At 48.6% G+C, this 24,473-nt stretch overlaps 1 protein-coding gene across 2 annotated transcripts in view; it reads right to left on the bottom strand.

Moving 5' to 3' along the window:
• Nucleotides 1-997: 997 nt before the first annotated feature.
• Nucleotides 998-24,473, bottom strand: part of MAP7D1 (MAP7 domain containing 1) — a 217,119-nt gene continuing 193,643 nt past the window's right edge. For both annotated transcript variants that reach the window (XM_075604547.1, XM_075604548.1), the window contains 5 exons: nucleotides 5,494-5,544; nucleotides 5,006-5,069; nucleotides 4,539-4,638; nucleotides 3,696-3,928; nucleotides 998-1,598 (listed from right to left, as the gene is read on the bottom strand). In XM_075604547.1, coding sequence (XP_075460662.1) covers nucleotides 1,588-1,598; nucleotides 3,696-3,928; nucleotides 4,539-4,638; nucleotides 5,006-5,069; nucleotides 5,494-5,544 — 459 coding nt within the window. In that variant the 3' untranslated portion in view covers nucleotides 998-1,587. The remainder of the gene's footprint in view (nucleotides 1,599-3,695; nucleotides 3,929-4,538; nucleotides 4,639-5,005; nucleotides 5,070-5,493; nucleotides 5,545-24,473) is intronic.

The following is a 24,473-nucleotide window of genomic DNA, read 5'->3' on the forward strand; positions in this document are numbered from 1 at the left end:
GCTGTCTGCACACAGAGTTGTAGTTTGGGGCCTTAAGTGTGCGTTTCCCTACGAGCTCAGGACATTATATTGCCTTGGATAGGTCACACAGTTTTGTTATCAATAGTCTAATGAGTAGGTAATAAGTGATTAATTATGGGTTCGTGGAACATATTTTCTAGCAGGTGTGCACAATGTGAAAAAATAAATTTGGGAACCACTTATCTACCCTACAAAAACAATAAATCTGCATAGGCTGACTACAGCCTATCCTTCTGCCCTCTCTGGTATGGGAATCAGGCAGAGTAAGTATAAGTTTTAACCCCTTCACTCCAAAAGGTGCCAGTAACACATTGCTGAGCAACATCACATGTAGAACAATGCATTGGTCAGCTCTCTAACAGCGCATAGAGTAACGCTGTAATGCTTACAGTCCTGAATGCAAGTATCTGATGCTCTGTAACCCAACCACATAAAATTCAATAAGACACATTGACACACACAGATACACCAAGACACTGAGGTACATAGGCCCAGATTCAATAACGGTTGCTAAGCCACAGTATGCTTTAACCCTTTGAGTGCTGCTCATCGCTGATGAGGCAAACAGAAGAAGTTCACCATCCGCCGGTCAGATTGGGTCCAGCGCTTCACAGGAGCGCCCCTACAAAATGAGCAGAAAGTCCATCGCATAATCCTTTGCATGCCCCATGACAGTGGCTAAGAACCATAGTCCGCACACAGGCATGCTGCTATATAAATGACGTGGATGAATGATGTACATGCAAACATGTACAAAGATACACGAAGACCCGCACATGTTGCTAAAATTGTAAGCCTGTGTTTTGTTGTTTATATGGGCACTACGTCTATGTCTGAATCAACTAAAATGATTTGCGCCACCTCCCAAAACTATTAAAAAAATAAACCATTTAGGACCAGGCTCAAAATCCACTGTAAAGTATCCCAGCTCGGTAGAGTAAACCTCAACATGAAAAACAGCCCAATGCTCATCATCCTTAATGTAACACTGAGGTTTATTTACAGATTTCATATACAGTATTGTACCCAGCAGTCTCTTCTCGTTAAATAGCTACATAATTAGGAACACCAAAAGCTTGTTCACGCCGTCTCAGCCGTGGCTGGGCTATTCAACCTTTTTTAGCGTTGTTTTTTATTTATTTTTTTCAAATGTTTTTTCCGCCCTGTCTCCATGGTGAAAGAAACCTTGTCAGTTGTTTATTTTGTTGTTTTGTTTTTTTAATAAGGTGCACGTTAAAATGAAAAAAAAAAAACATGAAAATTATAACACTAAGAAGTGTCCAGTATTCATCGGCAACAGTCGCGGACAAGTTGTGGCATTGGTAATTTCTTTCCGCCGGCCTGCAGTGTTATCACCTCGTAGCGGCTGTGCTCAGTGTGAAAAGTACCCGCTGTATTTTCCCGTAGTGCGTATAGTTTTAAACGCCTTGGTTGTCTGAGAAGTAGCAGGCCTCTCCGGCAGTAACAGGGATCAGCAGAAACGCAATAGGTAAAAAGTGGTGGGCAGGATTTTCCGCCTCCCGCTGTCCCAAATGCCTCGCAGTCATCAGAGGCTGAGGCTAATTTTTACAGGACTTCTGCAGGTCAACAAGAGAGAAATTAGTTAAAAAAGGCACATTCCCACATAGCGAGAACAAAGTTAATTTTTTTTTATTAAACAGTCTTGACCTCCGTAAACTAATAAAGATGCGCTAGAAGCAAAGATGTGGCTGCGTATGTATGTATGTATGTATGTATGTATGTATGTATGGCCATCCATGTACATAGTGCTTCATAGCAGTAATACATGTGACATAATATAACATAATGGGAATAAGTGCTTCCAACATAAAAGTAACATTAGGAAAACAAATCCCTGCCCCGAAGAGCTTACAAATCGAAGTTTCCTCACACTGTGTTTTTTGGTTCCTTTGGCTGCGACAGAATTTATGAACGTAATTCAGAGATGACAATTTTCAGGGAGTCGAACACTATTTTGTTTGATGGAAAAGCACAGACTTCAGAGAAGGAGGCAACGGATGTGTATTCAGTGATCCTGGCCCAGGTCTTGTAATCGCAGCCGTCTCTGCTCTTTCGCTGTGTGAGCTTCAGCGCCCTTTACCGTCATGGTATTAATATGCGTCACATATTCTGAAATCTTTACTTATTGCTACCACTTGTGAGCACATTCACATGTCCCAGACAGGTCTGCAACCCTGCCTTTCCCATTATCTCTTAGCACACCCGAACTCAATACCCGACTAGCACCCTCTCTATCCACCTTTAAGACCCACCTTAAGACACACTTGATTAAAGAAGCATACGAGTAGCACCGTGGCTAATACTATACACATGATACATATAGCTTGGCTCCCTGCAGATGCACTTACCAGAATGTCCTCCTACTGTCTCTGTACATTCTTCCTACCTACCAATTAGATTGCAAGTTCTTCGGAGCAGGGACTCCTCTTCCAAAATGTTACTTTTATATGTCTAAAGCACTTATTCCCATGACCTGTTATTTGTATTATTTGTTATTTATGGGATTGTCATGTGTATTACTACTGTGAAGCGCCATGTACATTAATGGCGCTATATAAATAAAGACATACATACAGCGCTTACACTGCAGCCAGGGATTCTGGGTAAAAACATGCAAATAAGCACTCGCAGAGTCACATTTTGCTGCTTGTTCACTTTAACAGATTTTTTTTTAATATAATTGACATGAAAGGGAGGGTTAGGCACTTTCAGTGGCAATTTGGTTTTAGCTGGAAATTGATTGGTTTTTAGTAGTGATGTACCAGGTACCCAGAAAATACCCGGACCTGGCACCGGGGGGCTGGAACCCAGTTGTGCTCTGCTCCCTCGCTCCTACTCTTGGAGAACGGCAGGAGAAGACATATCTGCAGCCGGCAGCGGAGGGTGAGGAAGACCACGGCGACATCTTGGTGGTGGTGGGAGCAGCGGTAGACATCCTTCACAGCCGGTGGAAGCAGGGGAACATGTGACCGGAGCAGGAGCGTTACTATGGGACAACCGGGGAGGAGCACTCCTCTGCGGCTGTCCATTAGTAACGATCCTGCCCGGTCACATGTTCTCCTGCTCCCACCGGTACCGGCTGTGAAGGACGTCTTCTGCTCCTCCCACCGGCTGAAGAATGATGCCATTACCTGAAGGATGTCTACCGCTTCTCCAACCACCACCAGGATGTCGTCGTGGTCTTCCTCACCCTCCGACACCGGCTGCAGGCAAGTGAAAACTAACCGGCAGGGTACATGGCCCAGCAAATATATATATTTTCCCCGGGTACCCGATACTCGCCACTTTTCAGGACCTGATACAACACTTGTTTTTAGTAGGCAAATGTTAGTAAGCTTTTGTAAAACTTTTTGTTTTTTGCATAAGTTTGTGTTTTTTTTTTTGGAGGTTCACAAACTCAAAAATGTATCCATTAAAAAAAAACAAAAAAAAAACCCCACCAAACCAAGAAAAAAAATGGACCCGAGAATGAGTCTGTTGGGTTTTGACTCAAATATCGCTCAGATTCAAAAATTCGCCAAGTTTGAATTTACAACCCTCAAACTGGAGCATCCAAAAACAGAAACAATACTACCCTGAATCAGCCTCAGTACTACTCATTCTTAATGTAAGTGGCCCTTCAATTAAAGCCACTAGCCGTGGCGTTTCCTTACCGGTGACTTGAGGAGGCTGCATTGTCGGCTTCTTTAGGAACGAGTCTTTGCCCCCGAAGGCGATAATAGGGTCGTTTGTGGGGATCCCCTTCTCTCCGTTGGAGCCGCTGATGTCGGATAGGGTAATCACTTCCTCAAAGCCGGGAGATGAATCTTTAGGGGAGAAGCCATTTTCCTGCTTGGGGGGCTGGACTCCGTTCACTAGGGTCACCTGCTGGGGAGCACCAGGGACCCTGCGTGTGGACAGAGACAGCAAAAGGGTCAGGGGGGGAGGGGGGATGCAGACACCAGTAGTGCAGCACTATACTGTAGCTGCACTACAGAAAACAATGGATACAGTCAACATAAATATATAGGGTTAACAACTTCTAAACAGCGAGAGTAGGGATCATTACATCTAATTCCTGATAATACATCTGGCAGGGAAGCACACAGTGGTTATAACAGTGGTAGTCAACATGATCTAATTAACCCAGCAGTGTCCTATAGTGGACATACAGCGTATGCCATAAGGGGTGGCACCCTTGAGGCCCTTATGACGTAGACAGTAGGTTATCAGGTTTTGCTCCTTTTATTGGGGGGCATTTGCCATCCGCAAACGAAAAGGGAAGGACCCATTACAGCCATAAAATATTGACGTCCGTGAGGTTTTCACATAATGAAGCTACTTCCACTGCGAGAGAAAGGGGATACATTTAACTAGAAGCCCTAAACCGGTCAAAATCGTAACGTTACCAGTTATTACCTAAACATTTCGTTTATGTAAATGGGGTTTGTGGGAAGTAAATGGGTGTGGTGACAGGTGACAAACCCATTTTGCTTCCAGTCTCTGGCTGCACGTACCCCGGTGGAGGCTCCAGTTCGCTCGTCCTGTCCTGTATCCTCACCACCTTCTTCTCTGGAAGCTCGATCTTCATGATGATGTCAGAGGGTTTGGCTTCGTCTGTGGACACAGAAGCAGAGGGAAGATACAGGTTTAACGCGTGATATTGGTTTCCACACACAACACAACTGTGTAACGCAAAGTATCCATTACATTTAATGTCATGGTTTGGTGTAGCATATCACAATATACCGTGACTTATCCCAACAATGAAGCACTCTATATCTGTAGCTGTATAAGACAGCATTTTCCAAACCATGCCCTGACCTATTACCTCTGGGTTTGTAATGGTAAAACGTTAAGGCAAACATTTCACAAAACTTAATTAAATGGAAATTGATGCACCATTTAGTGTGTGTTACCAGCTGGATGAATCCACAGCGCAACTCCCTCCCTCTTCTCTCCTCTGCTTTGAGTTCTTATTTACCTTTGCTGAGAGCAGTGTCTGGTTTGGTCTCCTTTCCGTTTAATGTTTGTTTATCCTCTTTCTTCTACAAAGAAATAACATACATCGTATATGACCATTATATATATATATATATATATATATATATATATATATTTTTTTTTTTTAAAGCAGTGAACGGGGTTTGACAGACATTAATAACTCGGAATATTAGGTTAAAAAAAGATCCATCTAATATGTGCAGGAATTCACAATTCTATTAATTGCCCAAGGTGCAAGAAAAGAAGCACACTGCATACAAAACATACATTTTTTTTTTATTCTGCATAATGGTATAATATGAGTTTTAAGGAGAAATAAAAAACCATAAGAAAACTAACAAAATAAAAACAGCACTCGGAATATTTAACTTTTTTTTCCCAGTCAAAAACTGCTCTCCTGAGTTTGCAAGGAACATTTGACTTCAGATATTTGTCTGTGGCTCTCTACCCATATTCAGGAGTCCTCACCTTCTCAGAAACATCGGATTTTCTCGTCCTTTTCATTATTTCTTCAAGACGCTGAAATATGCAACCAGCAAGAGTCAAAACATAATCTCTTAACTTCCTATAGCTATTGCCAACGATATAAAAACAACAGCTGTCACACTCTTAGGAAGTGACTAATACACACAATCCAAAACATTATTCAAGCAACGTTTATTTTTTTGAGTACTGGCACTCCACTGAAAAGTGACAAGTATCAACATTTCGGTCCTGAAACTGAAACGTGGATCCCTTTTGAATAAATACGTATTACTTTTACAAGAGTGCCCCCGTATTATTACTTAACTGTACAGAGTTTGCATGAACATGCAACGGTGGCACACATCACAGTGCGAGTGCTCCTCTCCTACATCATTAAAAAGCCGCGGTTTCAGTGAAAATTACAGCTGCAGCTTCCCCCGCCATTATTGCGGCTGGTCCATTACTTCCAAATGGGACAACCAGCAGCGAGGATTCCTACTCGGCCGGGGGAAGCTGCAGCTGGGTACCCCCATCTCTCTCCGCAATGTCTGGCTACATCTGTATGTTTTGGACAAAGTGTGTATTATAAAAAGCTGAACCATGTGACAACCTGTTCAGACATTGTCTTGTGCAATGGGAAAATCAGAAACGGCGGCTGAAAACATTGCCTGGGTCGAGTTATTAACCCACTCGAGGGACAGAGGAGAGAAAAGAGAGAAGAGGACAGGGGAGAAGAAAAGAGAGAAGGAGGAGGAGAGACGAGAAGAGAGAAGGAACAGGAGAAGAGAGAAGGAACAGGAGAAGAGGACAGAGGAGAAGAAAAGAGGACAGAGGAGGAGAAGAGAGAGGAAGAGGAGAAGAGAGAAGGAAGAGGACAGAGAAGAGGGAAGGAAGAGGAGAAGAGGACAGGAGAAAAGGATAGAGGAGAAGAGAGACGGAAGAGGAGAGAGAAGAGAGACGGAAGAGAGGAGGACAGAGGAAAAGAGAGCAGAGAAGAGGACAGAGGAGAAGAGGACAGAGGAGGAGAAGAGAAGAGAACGGAAAAGAGAGAGACGGAAGAGGAGAGAGAAGAGAGAGACGGAAGAGGAGAGAGAAGAGAGACGGAAGAGAAGAGAGACGGAAGAGGAGAAGAGAAGAGGAGAGGAGAGAGAAGAGAACAGAGGAGAAGAGGACAGAGGAGAAGAGAAGAGAGGAGAAAAGCGGAGAAGAGGGAAGAGTACAGCGGAGAAGAGGACAGAGGAGAAGCAGGAGAAGAGGACAGAGGAGAAGGAAGAGGACAGAGAAGAGAAGAAGAGGACAGAGGAGAAGAGGACAGAGGAGGAGAGAGAAAAGGACAGAGGAAAAGAGGACAGAGGAGAAGAGAGAAGAGGACAGAGGAGAAGAGGACAGACGAGAGAGAAGAGGACAAGAGAAGAGGACAGAGGACAGAGAAGAGAGAGACGGAAGAGGAGAAGAGAGACGGAAGAGGAGAAGAGACGGAAGAGGAGAAGAGAGGATAGGAGAGAGAAGAGGACAGAGGAGAAGAGGACAGCGGAGAAGAGGGAAGAGGACAGCGGAGAAGAGAACAGAGGAGAAGAGGACAGACGAGAGACAAGAGGACAAGAGAAAAGGACAGCGGAGTAGAGAGAAGGAAAGGAGAAGAGGACAGCGGAGAAGAGGACAGAGGAGAGAAGAGAAAAGGACAGAGGAGAAGAGAAGAGGACAGAGGAGAAAGAGAGAAGAGAAGGAAGAAGAGATAAAAGATCAGAGGAGGAGAAGAGATCAGAGGAGAAGAGGACAGAGGAGGAGGAGAGAAGAGGAGAGAGGAGAAGAGAGAATGAAGAGGAGAAGAGAGAAGGAAGAGGATAAGACAAGGGAAGAAGAGAGGAGAACTGTACAGAGGAGAGGAGGACAGAGGAGAAGAGAAGGACGGAGGAGAAGAGGATAGAGGAGAAGAGAGGAGGAGAGAAGAGGACAGAGGACAGAGAAGGGAAGAGGACAGAAGAGAAAAGAGAGAAGAGGACAGAGGAGAAGAAAAGAGAGAAGAGGACAGAGGAGGAGAAGAGAAGAGGACAGAGGAGGAGAAGAGGACAGAGGAGAAGAGAGAAGAGGACAAAGGAGAAGAGGACAGAGGAGAAGAGGACAGAGGAGAAGAAAAGAGAGAAGAGGACAGAGGAGAAGAAAAGAGAGAAGAGGACAGAGGAGGAGAAGAGAAGAGGACAGAGGAGGAGAAGAGTAGAGGACAGAGGAGGAGAAGAGGACAGAGGAGGAGAAGAGAAGAGGACAGAGGAGGAGAAGGGGACAGAGGAGGAGAAGAGGACAGAGGAGGAGAAGAGGACAGAGAAGAGAGAAGGAAGAGGAGAGAAGAGAGAAGGAGAAGAGAGAAGGAAGATGAGAAGAGAATGGAGAGGAGAAGAGAAGGAAGAGGGCAGAGGAGAGGAGAACAGGACATAAGAGAAGAGAGACGGAAGAGGAGAGGACATAGGAGAAGAGAGACGGAAGAGGAGAGAGGAGTGACGGAAGAGGAGAGAGAAGAGAGACGGAAGAGGAGAGAGAAGAGAGACGGAAGAGGAGAAGAGAGAGAAGAGGATAGAGGAGAAGGAAGAGGAGAAGAGGATAGAGGAGAAGAGAGGAGAGGAGAAGAGGACAGAGGAGAAGAGGACAGGACAGAGGAGAAGAGTGACAGAAGAGGAGAGAGGAGTGACGGAAGAGGAGAGAGGAAAAAGATGGAAGAGGAGAAGAGAGACAGAAGAGGAGAAGAGAGACGGAAGAGGAGAAGATAAGAGGACAGAGGAGAAGAGAGAAGAGAAGGAAGAAGAGAGAAGAGGACAGAGGAGAAGAAGAGAGAAGAGGACAGAGGAGAAGAGAGAAGATGACAGAGGAGAAGAGAGAAGAGAAGAGGACAGAGGAGGAGATGAGAAGAAGACAGAGAAGAGAGAAGGAAGAGGAGAACAGGACATAGGAGAAGAGAGATGACATAGGAGAAGAGAGACGGAAGAGGAGAGAGAAGAGAGACGGAAGAGGAGAGAAAAGAGAGACGGAAGAGGAGAGAGAAGAGAGACGGAAGAGGAGAGAGACGGAAGAGGGGAGAGAAGAGAGACAGAAGAGGAGAGAGGAGAAGAGAAGAGGAGAGAGAAGAGAGGAGAATTGAAGAGGAGAGGAGAATTGAAGAGGAGAGAGGATAGAGGAGAAGAGAGAAGGAGAGGAGAAAAGGAGAAGAAGAGAGGACAGAGGAGAAGAGAAAGGAGAAGAGAGAAGAGGACAGAGAAGAAGAGGACACACGAGAAGAGGACAGAGGAGAAGAGAACAGGACATAGGAGAAGAGAGAAGAGGACATAGGAGAAGAGAGAAGAGGACAGAGGAGGAGAAGAGAAGAGGACAGAGGAGGAGAAGAGGACAGAGAAAGAGAGAAGGAAGAGGAGAACAGGACATAGGAGAAGAGAGACGACAGGAGAAGAGAGACGGAAGAGGAGAGAGAAGAGAGACGGAAGAGGAGAGAGAAGAGAGACGGAAGAGGAGAGAGAAGAGAGACGGAAGAGGAGAGAGAAGAGAGACGGAAGAGGAGAGAGAAGAGAGACGGAAGAGGAGAGAGAAGAGAGACGGAAGAGGAGAGAGAAGAGAGACGGAAGAGGAGAGAGAAGAGAGACGGAAGAGGAGAGAGAAGAGAGACGGAAGAGGAGAGAGAAGAGAGACGGAAGAGGAGAGAGACAGAGGAGAAGAGGAGAGGACATAGGAGAAGAGAGAAGAGGACAGATGAGAAGGAAGAGGAGAAGAGGACAGAAGACAAGAGGACAGAGGAGAAGAGAGAAGAGAAGAGGACAGAGGAGAAGAGAGAGGAGAAGAGGATAGGGGAGAAGAGGATAGAGGACAGAAGAGAAGAGGACAGAGGAGGATAGAGGAGAAGAGGATAGAGGACAGAGGAGAAGAGAAGAGGAGAGAGAAGAGAGGAGAATTGAAGAGGAGAGGAGAATTGAAGAGGAGAGGAGAATTGAAGAGGAAAGGAGAATTGAAGAGGAGAGAGGATAGAGGAGAAGAGAAGAGGACAGAGGAGAAGAGAGAAGGAGAGGAGAAGAGAGGACAGAGGAGAAGAGAAAGGAGAAGAGAGAAGAGGACAGAGAAGAAGAGGACACACGAGAAGAGGACAGAGGAGAAGAGAACAGGACATAGGAGAAGAGAGACGGAAGAGGAGAGGACATAGGAGAAGAGAGACGAGGACAGATGAGAAGGAAGAGGAGAGGACAGAGGAGGAGAAGAGAAGAGGACAGAGGAGAAGAGGACAGAGAAAGAGAGAAGGAAGAGGAGAGAAGAGAGAAGGAAGAGGAGAACAGGACATAGGAGAAGAGAGACGACATAGGAGAAGAGAGACGGAAGAGGAGAGAGAAGAGAGACGGAAGAGGAGAGAGAAGAGAGACGGAAGAGGAGAGAGAAGAGAGACGGAAGAGGAGAGAGAAGAGAGACGGAAGAGGAGAGAGACAGAGGAGAAGAGGACAGACGAGAAGAGGACAGGACATAGGAGAAGAGAGACGGAAGAGGAGAGGACATAGGAGAAGAGAGAAGAGGACAGATGAGAAGGAAGAGGAGAAGAGGACAGAAGACAAGAGGACAGAGGAGAAGAGAGGAGAGAAGAGAAGAGGACAGAGGAGAAGAGAGAAGGAAGAGGAGAGAGGAGTGACGGAAGAGGAGAGAGAAGAGAGACGGAAGAGGAGAGAGAAGAGAGACGGAAGAGGAGAAGACAGAGGAGGAGGAGAAGAGAAGAGGACAGAGGAGAAGAGAGAGGAGAAGAGGATAGAGGAGAAGAGGATAGAGGACAGAGGAGAAGAGAAGAGGACAGAGGAGGATAGAGGACAGAGGAGAAGAGAAGAGGACAGAAGGGGACAGAGGAGAAGAGAAGAGGACAGAGGAGAAGAGGACAGAGGAGAAGAGGACAGAGGAGGAGAGAAGAGGACAGAGGAGGAGAGAGAGGAGAAGAGGACAGCGGAGAAGAGAGAAGAGGACAGAGGAGAAGAGGACAGACGAGAGAGAAGAAGAGAAGGGGACAGAGGAGGAGAAGACAGGAGGACAGAGGAAAAGAGAGAAGAGAAGAGGACAGAGGAGAAGAGAAGGGGACATAGGAGAAGAGAGACGGAAGAGGAGAGGACATAGGAGAAGAGAGAAGAGGACAGAGAAGGAAGAGGAGAGAGGAGAAGAGGACAGAAGAGGACAGAGGAGAAGAGAGAAGAAAAGAGGACAGAGGAGAAGAGAGGACAGAGGAGAAGATAGAAGAGGACAGAGGACAAGAGAAGAGGACAGAGGAGTAGAGAGGAGAAGAGAGAAGAGAAGGACATAGGGGAAGAGAGAGGAGAAGAGACGGAGGAGAAGAGGACAGCGGAGAAGAGGACAGAAGAGAGAAGAGAAGAGGACAGAGGAGAGAAGAGGACAGAGGAGAAGAAGAGAGAAGAGAAGGAAGAAGAGAAGGACAGAGGAGAAGAGGACAGACGAGAGAGAAGAAGAGAAGAGAAGGGGACAGAGGAGGAGAAGACAGAGGAAAAGAGAGAAGAGAAGAGGACAGAGAAGAGAAGGGGACATAGGAGAAGAGAGACGGAAGAGGAGGACATAGGAGAAGAGAGAAGAGGACAGAGAAGGAAGAGGAGAGAGGAGAAGAGGACAGAAGAGAAGAGGACAGAGGAGAAGAGAGAAGAAAAGAGGACAGAGGAGAAGAGAAGGGGACAGAGGAGAAGAGAAGGGGACAGAGGAGAAGAGAGGACAGAGGAGAAGATAGAAGAGGACAGAGGACAAGAGAAGAGGACAGAGGAGTAGAGAGGAGAAGAGAGAAGAGAAGGACATAGGGGAAGAGAGAGGAGAAGAGACAGAGGAGAAGAGAGAGGAGAAGAGAAGAGGGGACATAGGGGAAGAGAGAGGAGAAGAGAAGAAGAGACGGAGGAGAAGAGAAGAAGAGACGGAGGAGAAGAGGACAGAAGAGAGAAGAGAAGAGGACAGAGGAGTAGAGAAGAGGAGAGGACAGAGGAGAAAAGAGGACAGAGGAGAAGAGGAGAAGAGAAGGGGACAGAGGAGAAGAGAGGACAGAGGAGAAGAGGAGAAGAGAAGGGGACAGAGGAGAAGAGAGGACAGAGGAGAAGATAGAAGAGGACAGAGGACAAGAGAAGAGGACAGATGAGTAGAGAGGAGAAGAGAGAAGAGAAGGACATAGGGGAAGAGAGAGGAGGATAGACGAGAAGAGAACAGGACATAGGAGAAGAGAGAAAGAAGAGGAGAAGACATAGGAGAAGAGAGACGGAAGAGGAGAGAGGAGTGACGGAAGAGGAGAAGAGAAGAGAGATGGAAGAGGAGAAGAGGATAGAGGAGGAGAAGAAGACAGAGGAGGAGGAGAAAAGGAGAAGAAGAGAGGACAGAGGAGAAGAGAGAAGAGGACAGAGGAGAAGAGGACAGACGAGAAGAGGACAGACGAGAAGAGAACAGGACATAGGAGAAGAGGAGAAGAGGACAGAGGAGAAGAAGAGAGAAGAGAGCAGAGGAGAAGAGAAGGGGACAGAGGAGAAGAGAGGACAGAGGAGAAGATAGAAGAGGACAGAGGACAAGAGAAGAGGACAGAGGAGTAGAGGAGAAGAGGACAGAGGACAAGAGAGAAGAGAAAGACAGAGGAGAAGAGGACAGAGAAGTGGAGAGGAGAAGAGAAGAGGACAGAGGAGAAGAGAGAAGGAGGAGAAAAGGAGAAGAAGAGAGGACAGAGGACAGAGGACAGAGGAGGAGAGAAGGGGACAGAGGAGTAGAGAGGAGAAGAGGACAGAGGAGAAGAGAGAAGAGAAGGACATAGGGGAAGAGAAAGGAGAAGAGAAGAGGACAGAGGAGAAGAGGGAAGAAAAGGACCTAGGGGAACAGAAGGAGGAGAAGAGGACAGCGGAGAAGAGGACAGAAGAGAGAAGAGGACAGAGGAGAGAAGAGAAGAGGACAGAGGAGAAGAAGAGAGAAGAGAAGGACAGAGGAGAAGAGGACAGAGGAGTGGAGAGGAGAAGAGGACAGAGGAGGAGAAGAGGACAGAGGAGAAGAAGAGAAGAGAACGGAGAAGAGAAGGACAGATGAGAAGAGAGAGGAGGACAGATGAGAAGAGAGGAGGACAGAGGAGAAGGACAGAGGAGAAGGACAGAGGATAGAAGAGAAGAGGACAGAGGAGAAGAGAGAAGAGGACAGAGGAGAAGAGGACAGAGGAGAAGAGGACAGAGGAGAAGAGGACAGAGGAGAAGAGGACAGAGGAGAAGAGGACAGAGGAGAAGAGGACAGAGGAGAAGAGGACAGAGGAGAAGAGGACAGAGGAGAAGAGGACAGAGGAGAAGAGAAGGGGACAGAGGAGTAGAGAGGAGAAGAGGACAGAGGAGAAGAGAAGGACCTAGGGGAAGAGAGAGGAGAAGAAAAGAGGACAGAGGAGAAGAGAAGGAGGAGAAGAGGACAGCGAGAAGAGGACAGGAGAGAGAAGAGAAGGAAGAAGAGGACAGAGGAGAAGAGAGAAAAGAGGACAGAGGAGAAGAGAGAAGAGGACAGAGGAGAAGAGAAGAGAGAAGAGGACAGAGGAGGAGAAGAGAAGAGGACAGAGGAGGAGAAGAGAAGAGGACAGAGGAGGAGAAGAGAAGAGGACAGAGGAGGAGAAGAGAAGAGGACAGAGGAGGAGAAGAGAAGAGGACAGAGGAGGAGGAGAGAAGAGGACAGAGGAGAAGAGAGAAGGAAGAAGAGAGAGGAGAAGAGAGAAGGAAGAGGATAAGACAAGGGAAGAGGAGAGGAGAAGTGTATGGCGGAGAGGAGGACAGAGGAGAAGGGAAGAGGACAGAGGAGAAGGGAAGAGGACAGAGGACAGAGGAGAAGAGGACAGAGGAGAAGAGACGGAAGAGGAGAGAGAAGAGAGACGGAAGAGGAGAAGAGAGAAGAGGACAGAGGAGAGTAGAAGAGGATAGAGGAGAGAAGAGGATAGAGGAGAAGAGAAGGACAGAGGAGAAGAGAGAAGAAGAGAAGGACAGAGAAGAGAGGAGAATAGGACAGCGGAGAAGAGGACAGAGGAGAAGAGAGAAGAGGACAGAGAAGAGAGAAGAGGAGAAGAGAGAAGAGAACAGAGGAGAGTAGAAGAGGACAGAGGAGAAGAGAGAAGAAGAGAAGGACAGAGGAGAAGAGAGAAGAGGACAGAGGAGACGAGAGAAGAGGACAGAGGAGACGAGAGAAGAGGACAGAGGAGACGAGAGAAGAGAGACGGAAGAGGAGAAGAGTGAAGAGGACAGAGGAGAGTAGAAGAGGATAGAGGAGAAGAGAAGGACAGAGGAGAAGAGAGAAGAAGGGAAGGACAGAGAAGAGAGAAGAGGACAGAGGAGACGAGAGAAGAGGACAGAGGAGAAGGAGAAGAGAAGAGGACAGAGGAGAGGAGGATAGAGGAGAAGAGAAGGACAGACGAGAAGAGAACAGGACATAGGAGAAGAGAGAAAGAAGAGGAGAAGACATAGGAGAAGAGAGACGGAAGAGGAGAGAGGAGTGACGGAAGAGGAGAGAGGAGTGACGGAAGAGAAGAAGAGAAGAGAAGAGAGATGGAAGAGGAGAAGAAGACAGAGGAGGAGAAAAGGAGAAGAAGAGAGGACAGAGGAGAAGAGAGAGGAGAAGAGAGAAGAGGACAGACGAGAAGAGGACAGACGAGAAGAGGGCAGACGAGAAGAGAACAGGACATAGGAGAAGAGGAGAAGAGGACAGAGGAGAAGAGAGAAGAAGAGAGAAGAGAAGAGAGCAGAGGAGAAGAGAAGGGAGCAGAGGAGAAGAGAAGGGGACAGAGGAGAAGAGAGGACAGAGGAGAAGATAGAAGAGTACAGAGGACAAGAGAAGAGGACAGAGGAGTAGAGAGGAGAAGAGGACAGAGAAGAGAGAAGAGAAGGACATAGGGGAAGAGAGAGGAGAAGAGGACAGAGGAGAAGAGAAGAGGACAGAAGAGAGAAGAGGACAGAGGAGAGAAGAGAAGAGGACAGAGGAGTAGAGAAGAGGAGAGGACAGAGGAGAAGAGGACAGAGGAGAAGAGAGAAGAGAAGGACAGAGGAGAAGAGGACAGAGGAATGGAGAGGAGAAGAGGACAGAGGAGAAGAGGACAGAGGAGAAGATAGAAGAGTACAGAGGACAAGAGAAGAGGACAGAGGAGTAGAGAGGAGAAGAGGACAGAGGAGAAGAGAGAAGAGAAGGACATAGGGGAAGAGAGAGGAGAAGAGGACAGAGGAGAAGAGAAGAGGACAGCGGAGAAGAGGACAGAAAAGAGAAGAGGACAGAGGAGAGAAGAGAAGAGGACAGAGGAGTAGAGAAGAGGAGAGGACAGAGGAGAAGAGGACAGAGGAGAAGAGAGAAGAGAAGGACAGAGGAATGGAGAGGAGAAGAGGACAGAGGAGGAGAAGAGGACAGAGGAGAAGAAGAGAAGAGAACGGAGAAGAGAAGGACAGATGAGAAGAGAGAGGAGAAGAGAGAAGAGAAGGAAGAAGAGAAGGACAGAGGAGAAGAGAGAAGAGGACAGATGAGAAGGAAGAGGAGAGAGGAGAAGAGGATAGAGGAGAAGAGAAGAAGAGAGGAGAAGAGGACTGAGGAGGAGAGAGAAGAGAAGAGGACAGAGGAGAGAGAAGAGAAGAGGACAGAGGAGGAGAGAGAAGAGAAGAGGAGGAGAGAGAAGAGGACAGAGGAGAAGAGAGAAAGAAGAGGAGAAGACATAGGAGAAGAGAGACGGAAGAGGAGAGAGGAGTGACGGAAGAGGAGAGAGGAGTGACGGAAGAGGAGAAGAGAAGAGAAGAGAGATGGAAGAGGAGAAGAAGACAGAGGAGGAGGAGAAAAGGAGAAGAAGAGAGGACAGAGGAGAAGAGAGAAGAGGACAGAGGAGAAGAGGACAGAGGAGAAGAGGACAGACGAGAAGAGGACAGACGAGAAGAGAACAGGACATAGGAGAAGAGGAGAAGAGGACAGAGGAGAAGAGAGAAGAAGAGAGAAGAGAAGAGAGCAGAGGAGAAGAGAGGACAGAGGAGAAGATAGAAGAGTTCAGAGGACAAGAGAAGAGGACAGAGGAGAAGAGAGAAGAGATGGACATAGGGGAAGAGAGAGGAGAAGAGGACAGAGGAGAAGAGAAGAGGACAGCGGAGAAGAGGACAGAAGAGGACAGAGGAGAGAAGAGAAGAGGACAGAGGAGTAGAGAAGAGGAGAGGACAGAGGAGAAGAGGACAGAGGAGAAGAGAGAAGAGAAGGACAGAGGAGAAGAGGACAGAGGAATGGAGAGGAGAAGAGGACAGAGGAGGAGAAGAGGACAGAGGAGAAGAAGAGAAGAGAACGGAGAAGAGAAGGACAGATGAGAAGAGAGAGGAGGACAGAGGAGAAGAGAGAAGAGAAGGAAGAAGAGAAGGACAGAGGAGAAGAGAGAAGAGGACAGATGAGAAGGAAGAGGAGAGAGGAGAAGAGGACTGAGGAGGAGAGAGAGGAGTGACGGAAGAGGAGAGAGGAGTGACGGAAGAGGAAAGGAGTGACGGAAGAGGAGAGAGAAGAGAGACGGAAGAGGAGAGAGAAGAGAGACGGAAGAGGAGAGAGGAGTGACGGGAGAGGAGTGACGGAATAGGAGAGAGAAGAGAGACGGAAGAGGAGAGAGAAGAGAGACGGAAGAGGAGAAGAGAGAGAGGATAAGAGAAGAGGATAGAGGAGGAAAACAGGACAGAGGAGGAGGAGACAGAGGAGGAGAAGAAGACAGAGGAGGAGGAGAAGAGAAGAGGACAGAGGAGAAGAGGATAGAGGACTGAGGAGAAGAGAAGAGGACAGAGGAGGAGAGAAGGGGACAGAGGAGAAGAGGACAGAGGAGGAGAGAGAAGAGGACAGAGAAGAGAGAAAAGGACAGAGGAGAAGAGAAGAGGACAGAGGAGAAGAGAAGGGGACAGAGGAGAAGAGGACAGAGGAGAAGAGGACAGAGGAGGAGAGAGAAGAGGACAGAGGAGGAGAGAAAAGAGAAGAGGACAGAGGAGGAGAGAGAAGAGGACAGAGGAGAAGAGAAGAGGACAGAGGAGAAGAGAAGAGGACAGAGGAAAAGAGAAGAGGAAAAGAGAAGAGAAGAGGACAGAGGAGGAGAGGAGAAGAGGACAGAGGAGGAGAGGAGAAGAGGACAGAGGAGGAGAGAGAAGAGGACAGAGGAGGAGAGAGAAGAGGACAGAGGAGGAGGAGAGAAGAGGACAGAGGAGAAGAGAGAAGGAAGAGGAGAGAGGAGAAGAGAGAAGGAAGAGGATAAGACAATGGAAGAGGAGAGGAGAAGTGTATGGCTGAGAGGAGGACAGAGGAGAAGGGAAGAGGACAGAGGAGAAGGGAAGAGGACAGAGGACAGAGGAGAAGAGGACAGAGGAGAAGAGACGGAAGAGGAGAGAGAAGAGAGACGGAAGAGGAGAAGAGAGAAGAGGACAGAGGAGAGTAGAAGAGGATAGAGGAGAGAAGAGGATAGAGGAGAAGAGAAGGACAGAGGAGAAGAGAGAAGAAGAGGACAGAGAAGAGAGAAGAAGAGAGGAGAAGAGGACAGCGGAGAAGAGGACAGAGGAGAAGAGGACAGAGGAGAAGAGGACAGAGGAGAAGAGAGAAGAGGACAGAGGAGAAGAGCGAAGAGGACAGATGAGAGTAGAAGAGGACAGAGGAGAAGAGAGAAGAGGACAGATGAGAGTAGAAGAGGACAGAGGAGAAGAGAGAAGAAGAGAAGGACAGAGGAGAAGAGAGAAGAGGACAGAGGAGACGAGAGAAGAGGACAGAGGAGACGAGAGAAGAGGACAGAGGAGACGAGAGAAGAGAGACGGAAGAGGTGAAGAGGACAGAGGAGAGTAGAAGAGGATAGAGGAGAAGAGAGAAGAGGATAGAGGAGAAGAGAAGGACAGAGGAGAAGAGAGAAGAAGGGAAGGACAGAGAAGAGAGAAGAGGACAGAGGAGACGAGAGAAGAGGACAGAGGAGAAGGAGAAGAGAAGAGGACAGAGGAGAGGAGGATAGAGGAGAAGAGAAGGACAGACGAGAAGAGAACAGGACATAGGAGAAGAGAGAAAGAAGAGGAGAAGACATAGGAGAAGAGAGACGGAAGAGGAGAGAGGAGTGACGGAAGAGGAGAGAGGAGTGACGGAAGAGGAGAAGAGAAGAGAGATGGAAGAGGAGAAGAAGAGAGGACAGAGCAGAAGAGAGAGGAGAAGAGGACAGAGGAGAAGAGGACAGAGGAGAAGAGGACAGACGAGAAGAGAACAGGACATAGGAGAAGAGGAGAAGAGGACAGAGGAGAAGAGAGAAGAAGAGAAGAGAGCAGAGGAGAAGAGAAGGGAGCAGAGGAGAAGAGAAGGGGACAGAGGAGAAGAGAGGACAGAGGAGAAGATAGAAGAGTACAGAGGAGAAGAGAGAAGAGAAGGACATAGGGGAAGAGAGAGGAGAAGAGGACAGAGGAGAAGAGAAGAGGACAGCGGAGAAGAGGACAGAAGAGAGAAGAGGACAGAGGAGAGAAGAGAAGAGGACAGAGGAGTAGAGAAGAGGAGAGGACAGAGGAGAAGAGAGAAGAGAAGGACAGAGGAGAAGAGGACAGAGGAATGGAGAGGAGAAGAGGACAGAGGAGGAGAAGAGGACAGAGGAGAAGAGAGAAGAGAAGGACAGAGGAGAAGAGAGAAGAGGACAGATGAGAAGGAAGAGGAGAGAGGAGAAGAGGACTGAGGAGGAGAGAGAGGAGTGACGGAAGAGGAGAGAGGAGTGACGGAAGAGGAAAGGAGTGACGGAAGAGGAGAGAGAAGAGAGACGGAAGAGGAGAGAGAAGAGAGACGGAAGAGGAGAGAGGAGTGACGGAAGAGGAGAGAGGAGTGACGGAATAGGAGAGAGAAGAGAGACGGAAGAGGAGAGAGAAGAGAGACGGAAGAGGAGAGGAGAGAGAGGATAAGAGAAGAGGATAGAGGAGGAGAACAGGACAGAGGAGGAGGAGACAGAGGAGGAGAAGAAGACAGAGGAGGAGGAGAAGAGAAGAGGACAGAGGAGAAGAGGATAGAGGACTGAGGAGAAGAGAAGAGGACAGAGGAGGAGAGAAGGGGACAGAGGAGAAGAGGACAGAGAAGAGGACAGAGGAGAAGAGAAGAGGACAGAGGAGAAGAGAAGGGGACAGAGGAGAAGAGGACAGAGGAGGAGAGAGAAGAGGACAGAGGAGAGAGAAGAGGACAGAGGAGGAGAGAAAAGAGAAGAGGACAGAGGAGGAGAGAGAAGAGGACAGAGGAGAAGAGAAGAGGACAGAGGAGAAGAGAGAAGGAAGAGGAGAGAGGAGTGACGGAAGAGGAGAGAGGAGTGACGGAAGAGGAAAGGAGTGACGGAAGAGGAGAGAGAAGAGAGACGGAAGAGGAGAGAGAAGAGAGACGGAAGAGGAGAGAGAAGAGAGACGGAAGAGGAGAAGAGAGAGAGGATAAGAGAAGAGGATAGAGGAGGAGAAGAGGACAGAGGAGGAGGAGGAGACAGAGGAGGAGAAGAAGACAGAGGAGGAGGAGAAGAGAAGAGGACAGAGGAGAAGAGAGAGGAAAAGAGGATAGAGGACAGAGGAGAAGAGAAGAGGACAGAGGAGAAGAGGACAGAGGAGAAGAGGACAGAGGAGAAGAGAGAAGAGGACAGAGGAGAAGAGCGAAGAGGACAGATGAGAGTAGAAGAGGACAGAGGAGAAGAGAGAAGAGGACAGATGAGAGTAGAAGAGGACAGAGGAGAAGAGAGAAGAAGAGAAGGACAGAGGAGAAGAGAGAAGAGGACAGAGGAGACGAGAGAAGAGGACAGAGGAGACGAGAGAAGAGGACAGAGGAGACGAGAGAAGAGGACAGAGGAGAAGAGGACAGAGGAGAAGAGAGAAGAGGACAGAGGAGAAGAGTGAAGAGGACAGAGGAGAGTAGAAGAGGATAGAGGAGAAGAGAGAAGAGGATAGAGGAGAAGAGAAGGACAGAGGAGAAGAGAGAAGAAGGGAAGGACAGAGAAGAGAGAAGAGGACAGAGGAGACGAGAGAAGAGGACAGAGGAGAAGGAGAAGAGAAGAGGACAGAGGAGAGGAGGATAGAGGAGAAGAGAAGGACAGACGAGAAGAGAACAGGACATAGGAGAAGAGAGAAAGAAGAGGAGAAGACATAGGAGAAGAGAGACGGAAGAGGAGAGAGGAGTGACGGAAGAGGAGAGAGGAGTGACGGAAGAGGAGAAGAGAAGAGAGATGGAAGAGGAGAAGAAGAGAGGACAGAGGAGAAGAGAGAGGAGAAGAGGACAGAGGAGAAGAGGACAGAGGAGAAGAGGACAGACGAGAAGAGAACAGGACATAGGAGAAGAGGAGAAGAGGACAGAGGAGAAGAGAGAAGAAGAGAAGAGAGCAGAGGAGAAGAGAAGGGAGCAGAGGAGAAGAGAAGGGGACAGAGGAGAAGAGAGGACAGAGGAGAAGATAGAAGAGTACAGAGGAGAAGAGAGAAGAGAAGGACATAGGGGAAGAGAGAGGAGAAGAGGACAGAGGAGAAGAGAAGAGGACAGCGGAGAAGAGGACAGAAGAGAGAAGAGGACAGAGGAGAGAAGAGAAGAGGACAGAGGAGTAGAGAAGAGGAGAGGACAGAGGAGAAGAGAGAAGAGAAGGACAGAGGAGAAGAGGACAGAGGAATGGAGAGGAGAAGAGGACAGAGGAGGAGAAGAGGACAGAGGAGAAGAGAGAAGAGAAGGACAGAGGAGAAGAGAGAAGAGGACAGATGAGAAGGAAGAGGAGAGAGGAGAAGAGGACTGAGGAGGAGAGAGAGGAGTGACGGAAGAGGAGAGAGGAGTGACGGAAGAGGAAAGGAGTGACGGAAGAGGAGAGAGAAGAGAGACGGAAGAGGAGAGAGAAGAGAGACGGAAGAGGAGAGAGGAGTGACGGAAGAGGAGAGAGGAGTGACGGAATAGGAGAGAGAAGAGAGACGGAAGAGGAGAGAGAAGAGAGACGGAAGAGAAGAGAGAGAGGATAAGAGAAGAGGATAGAGGAGGAGAACAGGACAGAGGAGGAGGAGACAGAGGAGGAGAAGAAGACAGAGGAGGAGGAGAAGAGAAGAGGACAGAGGAGAAGAGGATAGAGGACTGAGGAGAAGAGAAGAGGACAGAGGAGGAGAGAAGGGGACAGAGGAGAAGAGGAGAGAGAAGAGGACAGAGAAGAGGACAGAGGAGAAGAGAAGAGGACAGAGGAGAAGAGAAGGGGACAGAGGAGAAGAGGACAGAGGAGGAGAGAGAAGAGGACAGAGGAGAGAGAAGAGGACAGAGGAGGAGAGAAAAGAGAAGAGGACAGAGGAGGAGAGAGAAGAGGACAGAGGAGAAGAGAAGAGGACAGAGGAGAAGAGAGAAGGAAGAGGAGAGAGGAGTGACGGAAGAGGAGAGAGGAGTGACGGAAGAGGAAAGGAGTGACGGAAGAGGAGAGAGAAGAGAGACGGAAGAGGAGAGAGAAGAGAGACGGAAGAGGAGAGAGAAGAGAGACGGAAGAGGAGAAGAGAGAGAGGATAAGAGAAGAGGATAGAGGAGGAGAAGAGGACAGAGGAGGAGGAGGAGACAGAGGAGGAGAAGAAGACAGAGGAGGAGGAGAAGAGAAGAGGACAGAGGAGAAGAGAGAGGAAAAGAGGATAGAGGAGAAGAGGATAGAGGACAGAGGAGAAGAGAAGAGGACAGAGGAGAAGAGGACAGAGGAGAAGAGGACAGAGGAGAAGAGAGAAGAGGACAGAGGAGAAGAGCGAAGAGGACAGATGAGAGTAGAAGAGGACAGAGGAGAAGAGAGAAGAGGACAGATGAGAGTAGAAGAGGACAGAGGAGAAGAGAGAAGAAGAGAAGGACAGAGGAGAAGAGAGAAGAGGACAGAGGAGACGAGAGAAGAGGACAGAGGAGACGAGAGAAGAGGACAGAGGAGACGAGAGAAGAGAGACGGAAGAGGAGAAGAGTGAAGAGGACAGAGGAGAGTAGAAGAGGATAGAGGAGAAGAGAGAAGAGGATAGAGGAGAAGAGAAGGACAGAGGAGAAGAGAGAAGAAGGGAAGGACAGAGAAGAGAGAAGAGGACAGAGGAGACGAGAGAAGAGGACAGAGGAGAAGGAGAAGAGAAGAGGACAGAGGAGAGGAGGATAGAGGAGAAGAGAAGGACAGACGAGAAGAGAACAGGACATAGGAGAAGAGAGAAAGAAGAGGAGAAGACATAGGAGAAGAGAGACGGAAGAGGAGAGAGGAGTGACGGAAGAGGAGAGAGGAGTGACGGAAGAGGAGAAGAGAAGAGAGATGGAAGAGGAGAAGAAGAGAGGACAGAGGAGAAGAGAGAGGAGAAGAGGACAGAGGAGAAGAGGACAGAGGAGAAGAGGACAGACGAGAAGAGAACAGGACATAGGAGAAGAGGAGAAGAGGACAGAGGAGAAGAGAGAAGAAGAGAAGAGAGCAGAGGAGAAGAGAAGGGAGCAGAGGAGAAGAGAAGGGGACAGAGGAGAAGAGAGGACAGAGGAGAAGATAGAAGAGTACAGAGGAGAAGAGAGAAGAGAAGGACATAGGGGAAGAGAGAGGAGAAGAGGACAGAGGAGAAGAGAAGAGGACAGCGGAGAAGAGGACAGAAGAGAGAAGAGGACAGAGGAGAGAAGAGAAGAGGACAGAGGAGTAGAGAAGAGGAGAGGACAGAGGAGAAGAGAGAAGAGAAGGACAGAGGAGAAGAGGACAGAGGAATGGAGAGGAGAAGAGGACAGAGGAGGAGAAGAGGACAGAGGAGAAGAGAGAAGAGAAGGACAGAGGAGAAGAGAGAAGAGGACAGATGAGAAGGAAGAGGAGAGAGGAGAAGAGGACTGAGGAGGAGAGAGAGGAGTGACGGAAGAGGAGAGAGGAGTGACGGAAGAGGAAAGGAGTGACGGAAGAGGAGAGAGAAGAGAGACGGAAGAGGAGAGAGAAGAGAGACGGAAGAGGAGAGAGGAGTGACGGAAGAGGAGAGAGGAGTGACGGAATAGGAGAGAGAAGAGAGACGGAAGAGGAGAGAGAAGAGAGACGGAAGAGGAGAAGAGAGAGAGGATAAGAGAAGAGGATAGAGGAGGAGAACAGGACAGAGGAGGAGGAGACAGAGGAGGAGAAGAAGACAGAGGAGGAGGAGAAGAGAAGAGGACAGAGGAGAAGAGGATAGAGGACTGAGGAGAAGAGAAGAGGACAGAGGAGGAGAGAAGGGGACAGAGGAGAAGAGGACAGAGAAGAGGACAGAGGAGAAGAGAAGAGGACAGAGGAGAAGAGAAGGGGACAGAGGAGAAGAGGACAGAGGAGGAGAGAGAAGAGGACAGAGGAGAGAGAAGAGGACAGAGGAGGAGAGAAAAGAGAAGAGGACAGAGGAGGAGAGAGAAGAGGACAGAGGAGAAGAGAAGAGGACAGAGGAGAAGAGAGAAGGAAGAGGAGAGAGGAGTGACGGAAGAGGAGAGAGGAGTGACGGAAGAGGAAAGGAGTGACGGAAGAGGAGAGAGAAGAGAGACGGAAGAGGAGAGAGAAGAGAGACGGAAGAGGAGAGAGAAGAGAGACGGAAGAGGAGAAGAGAGAGAGGATAAGAGAAGAGGATAGAGGAGGAGAAGAGGACAGAGGAGGAGGAGGAGACAGAGGAGGAGAAGAAGACAGAGGAGGAGGAGAAGAGAAGAGGACAGAGGAGAAGAGAGAGGAAAAGAGGATAGAGGAGAAGAGGATAGAGGACAGAGGAGAAGAGAAGAGGACAGAGGAGAAGAGAGACGGAAGAGGAGAGAGAAGAGAGACGGAAGAGGAGAAGAGGATAGAGGAGAAGAGAAGAGGACAGAGGAGAAGAGGGCAGAGGAGGACAGAGGAAAAGAGAAGAGAAGAGGACAGGAGAAGAGAGAAGATGACAGAGGAGAAGAGAAAAGGACAGAGGAGGAGATGAGAAGAAGACAGAGAAGAGAGAAGAGAAGAGAGAAGGAAGAGAGACGGAAGAGGAGAGAGAAGAGAGACGGAAGAGGAGAGAGAAGAGAGACGGAAGAGGAGAAGAGGAGAGAGAAGAGAAGGAGAGAAGAGAAGAGGAGAGAGGAGAATTGAAGAGGAGAGAGGAGAATTGAAGAGGAGAGAGGAGAATTGAAGAGGAGAAGAGGATAGAGGAGAAGAGAAGAGGACAGAGGAGAAGAGAGAAGAGGACAGAGGAGAAGAAGAGAGAAGAGGACAGAGGAGAAGAGAGAAGATGACAGAGGAGAAGATGAGAAGAAGACAGAGAAGAGAGAAGAGAAGAGAGAAGGAAGAGGAGAACAGGACATAGGAGAAGAGAGACGACATAGGAGAAGAGAGACGGAAGAGGAGAGAGAAGAGAGACGGAAGAGGAGAGAAAAGAGAGACGGAAGAGGAGAGAGAAGAGAGACGGAAGAGGAGAGAGAAGAGAGACGGAAGAGGAGAGAGAAGAGACGGAAGAGGAGAGAGGAGAAGAGAGGAGAATTGAAGAGGAGAGAGGAGAATTGAAGAGGATAGAGGAGAAGAGAAGAGGACAGAGGAGAAGAGGACAGAGGAGAAGAGGACAGAGGAGAAGAGGACAGAGGAGAAGAGGGCAGAGGAGAAGAGGGCAGAGGAGGACAGAGGAAAAGAGAAGAGAAGAGGACAGAGGAGGAGAGGAGAAGAGGACAGAGGAGGAGAGGAGAAGAGGACAGAGGAGGAGAGGAGAAGAGGACAGAGGAGGAGAGAGAAGAGGACAGAGAAGAGGACAGAGAAGAGGACAGAGAAGCAGAGAGAAGAGGACAGAGGAGGAGAGAGAAGAAAAGAGGACAGAGGAGAAGAGGACAGAGGAGAAGAGGACAGATGAGAAGAGAAGAGGACAGGAGAAGGGAAGAGGACAGAGAAGAGAGAAGGAAGAGGACAGAGGAGAAGAGAGAAGAGAAGGACATAGGGGAAGGGAAGAGGACAGAGGAGTAGAGGACAGAGGAGAAGAGGACAGGAGAAGAGAAGAGGACAGGAGAAGAGAAGAGGACAGGAGAAGAGAAGAGGACTGAGGAGACGAGAAGAGAGACGGGGAGGGGAGAAGAGGAGA

Source organism: Ascaphus truei, chromosome 6 (assembly GCF_040206685.1).
Source record: "Ascaphus truei isolate aAscTru1 chromosome 6, aAscTru1.hap1, whole genome shotgun sequence".
Taxonomy (NCBI): Eukaryota; Metazoa; Chordata; class Amphibia; order Anura; family Ascaphidae; genus Ascaphus; species Ascaphus truei.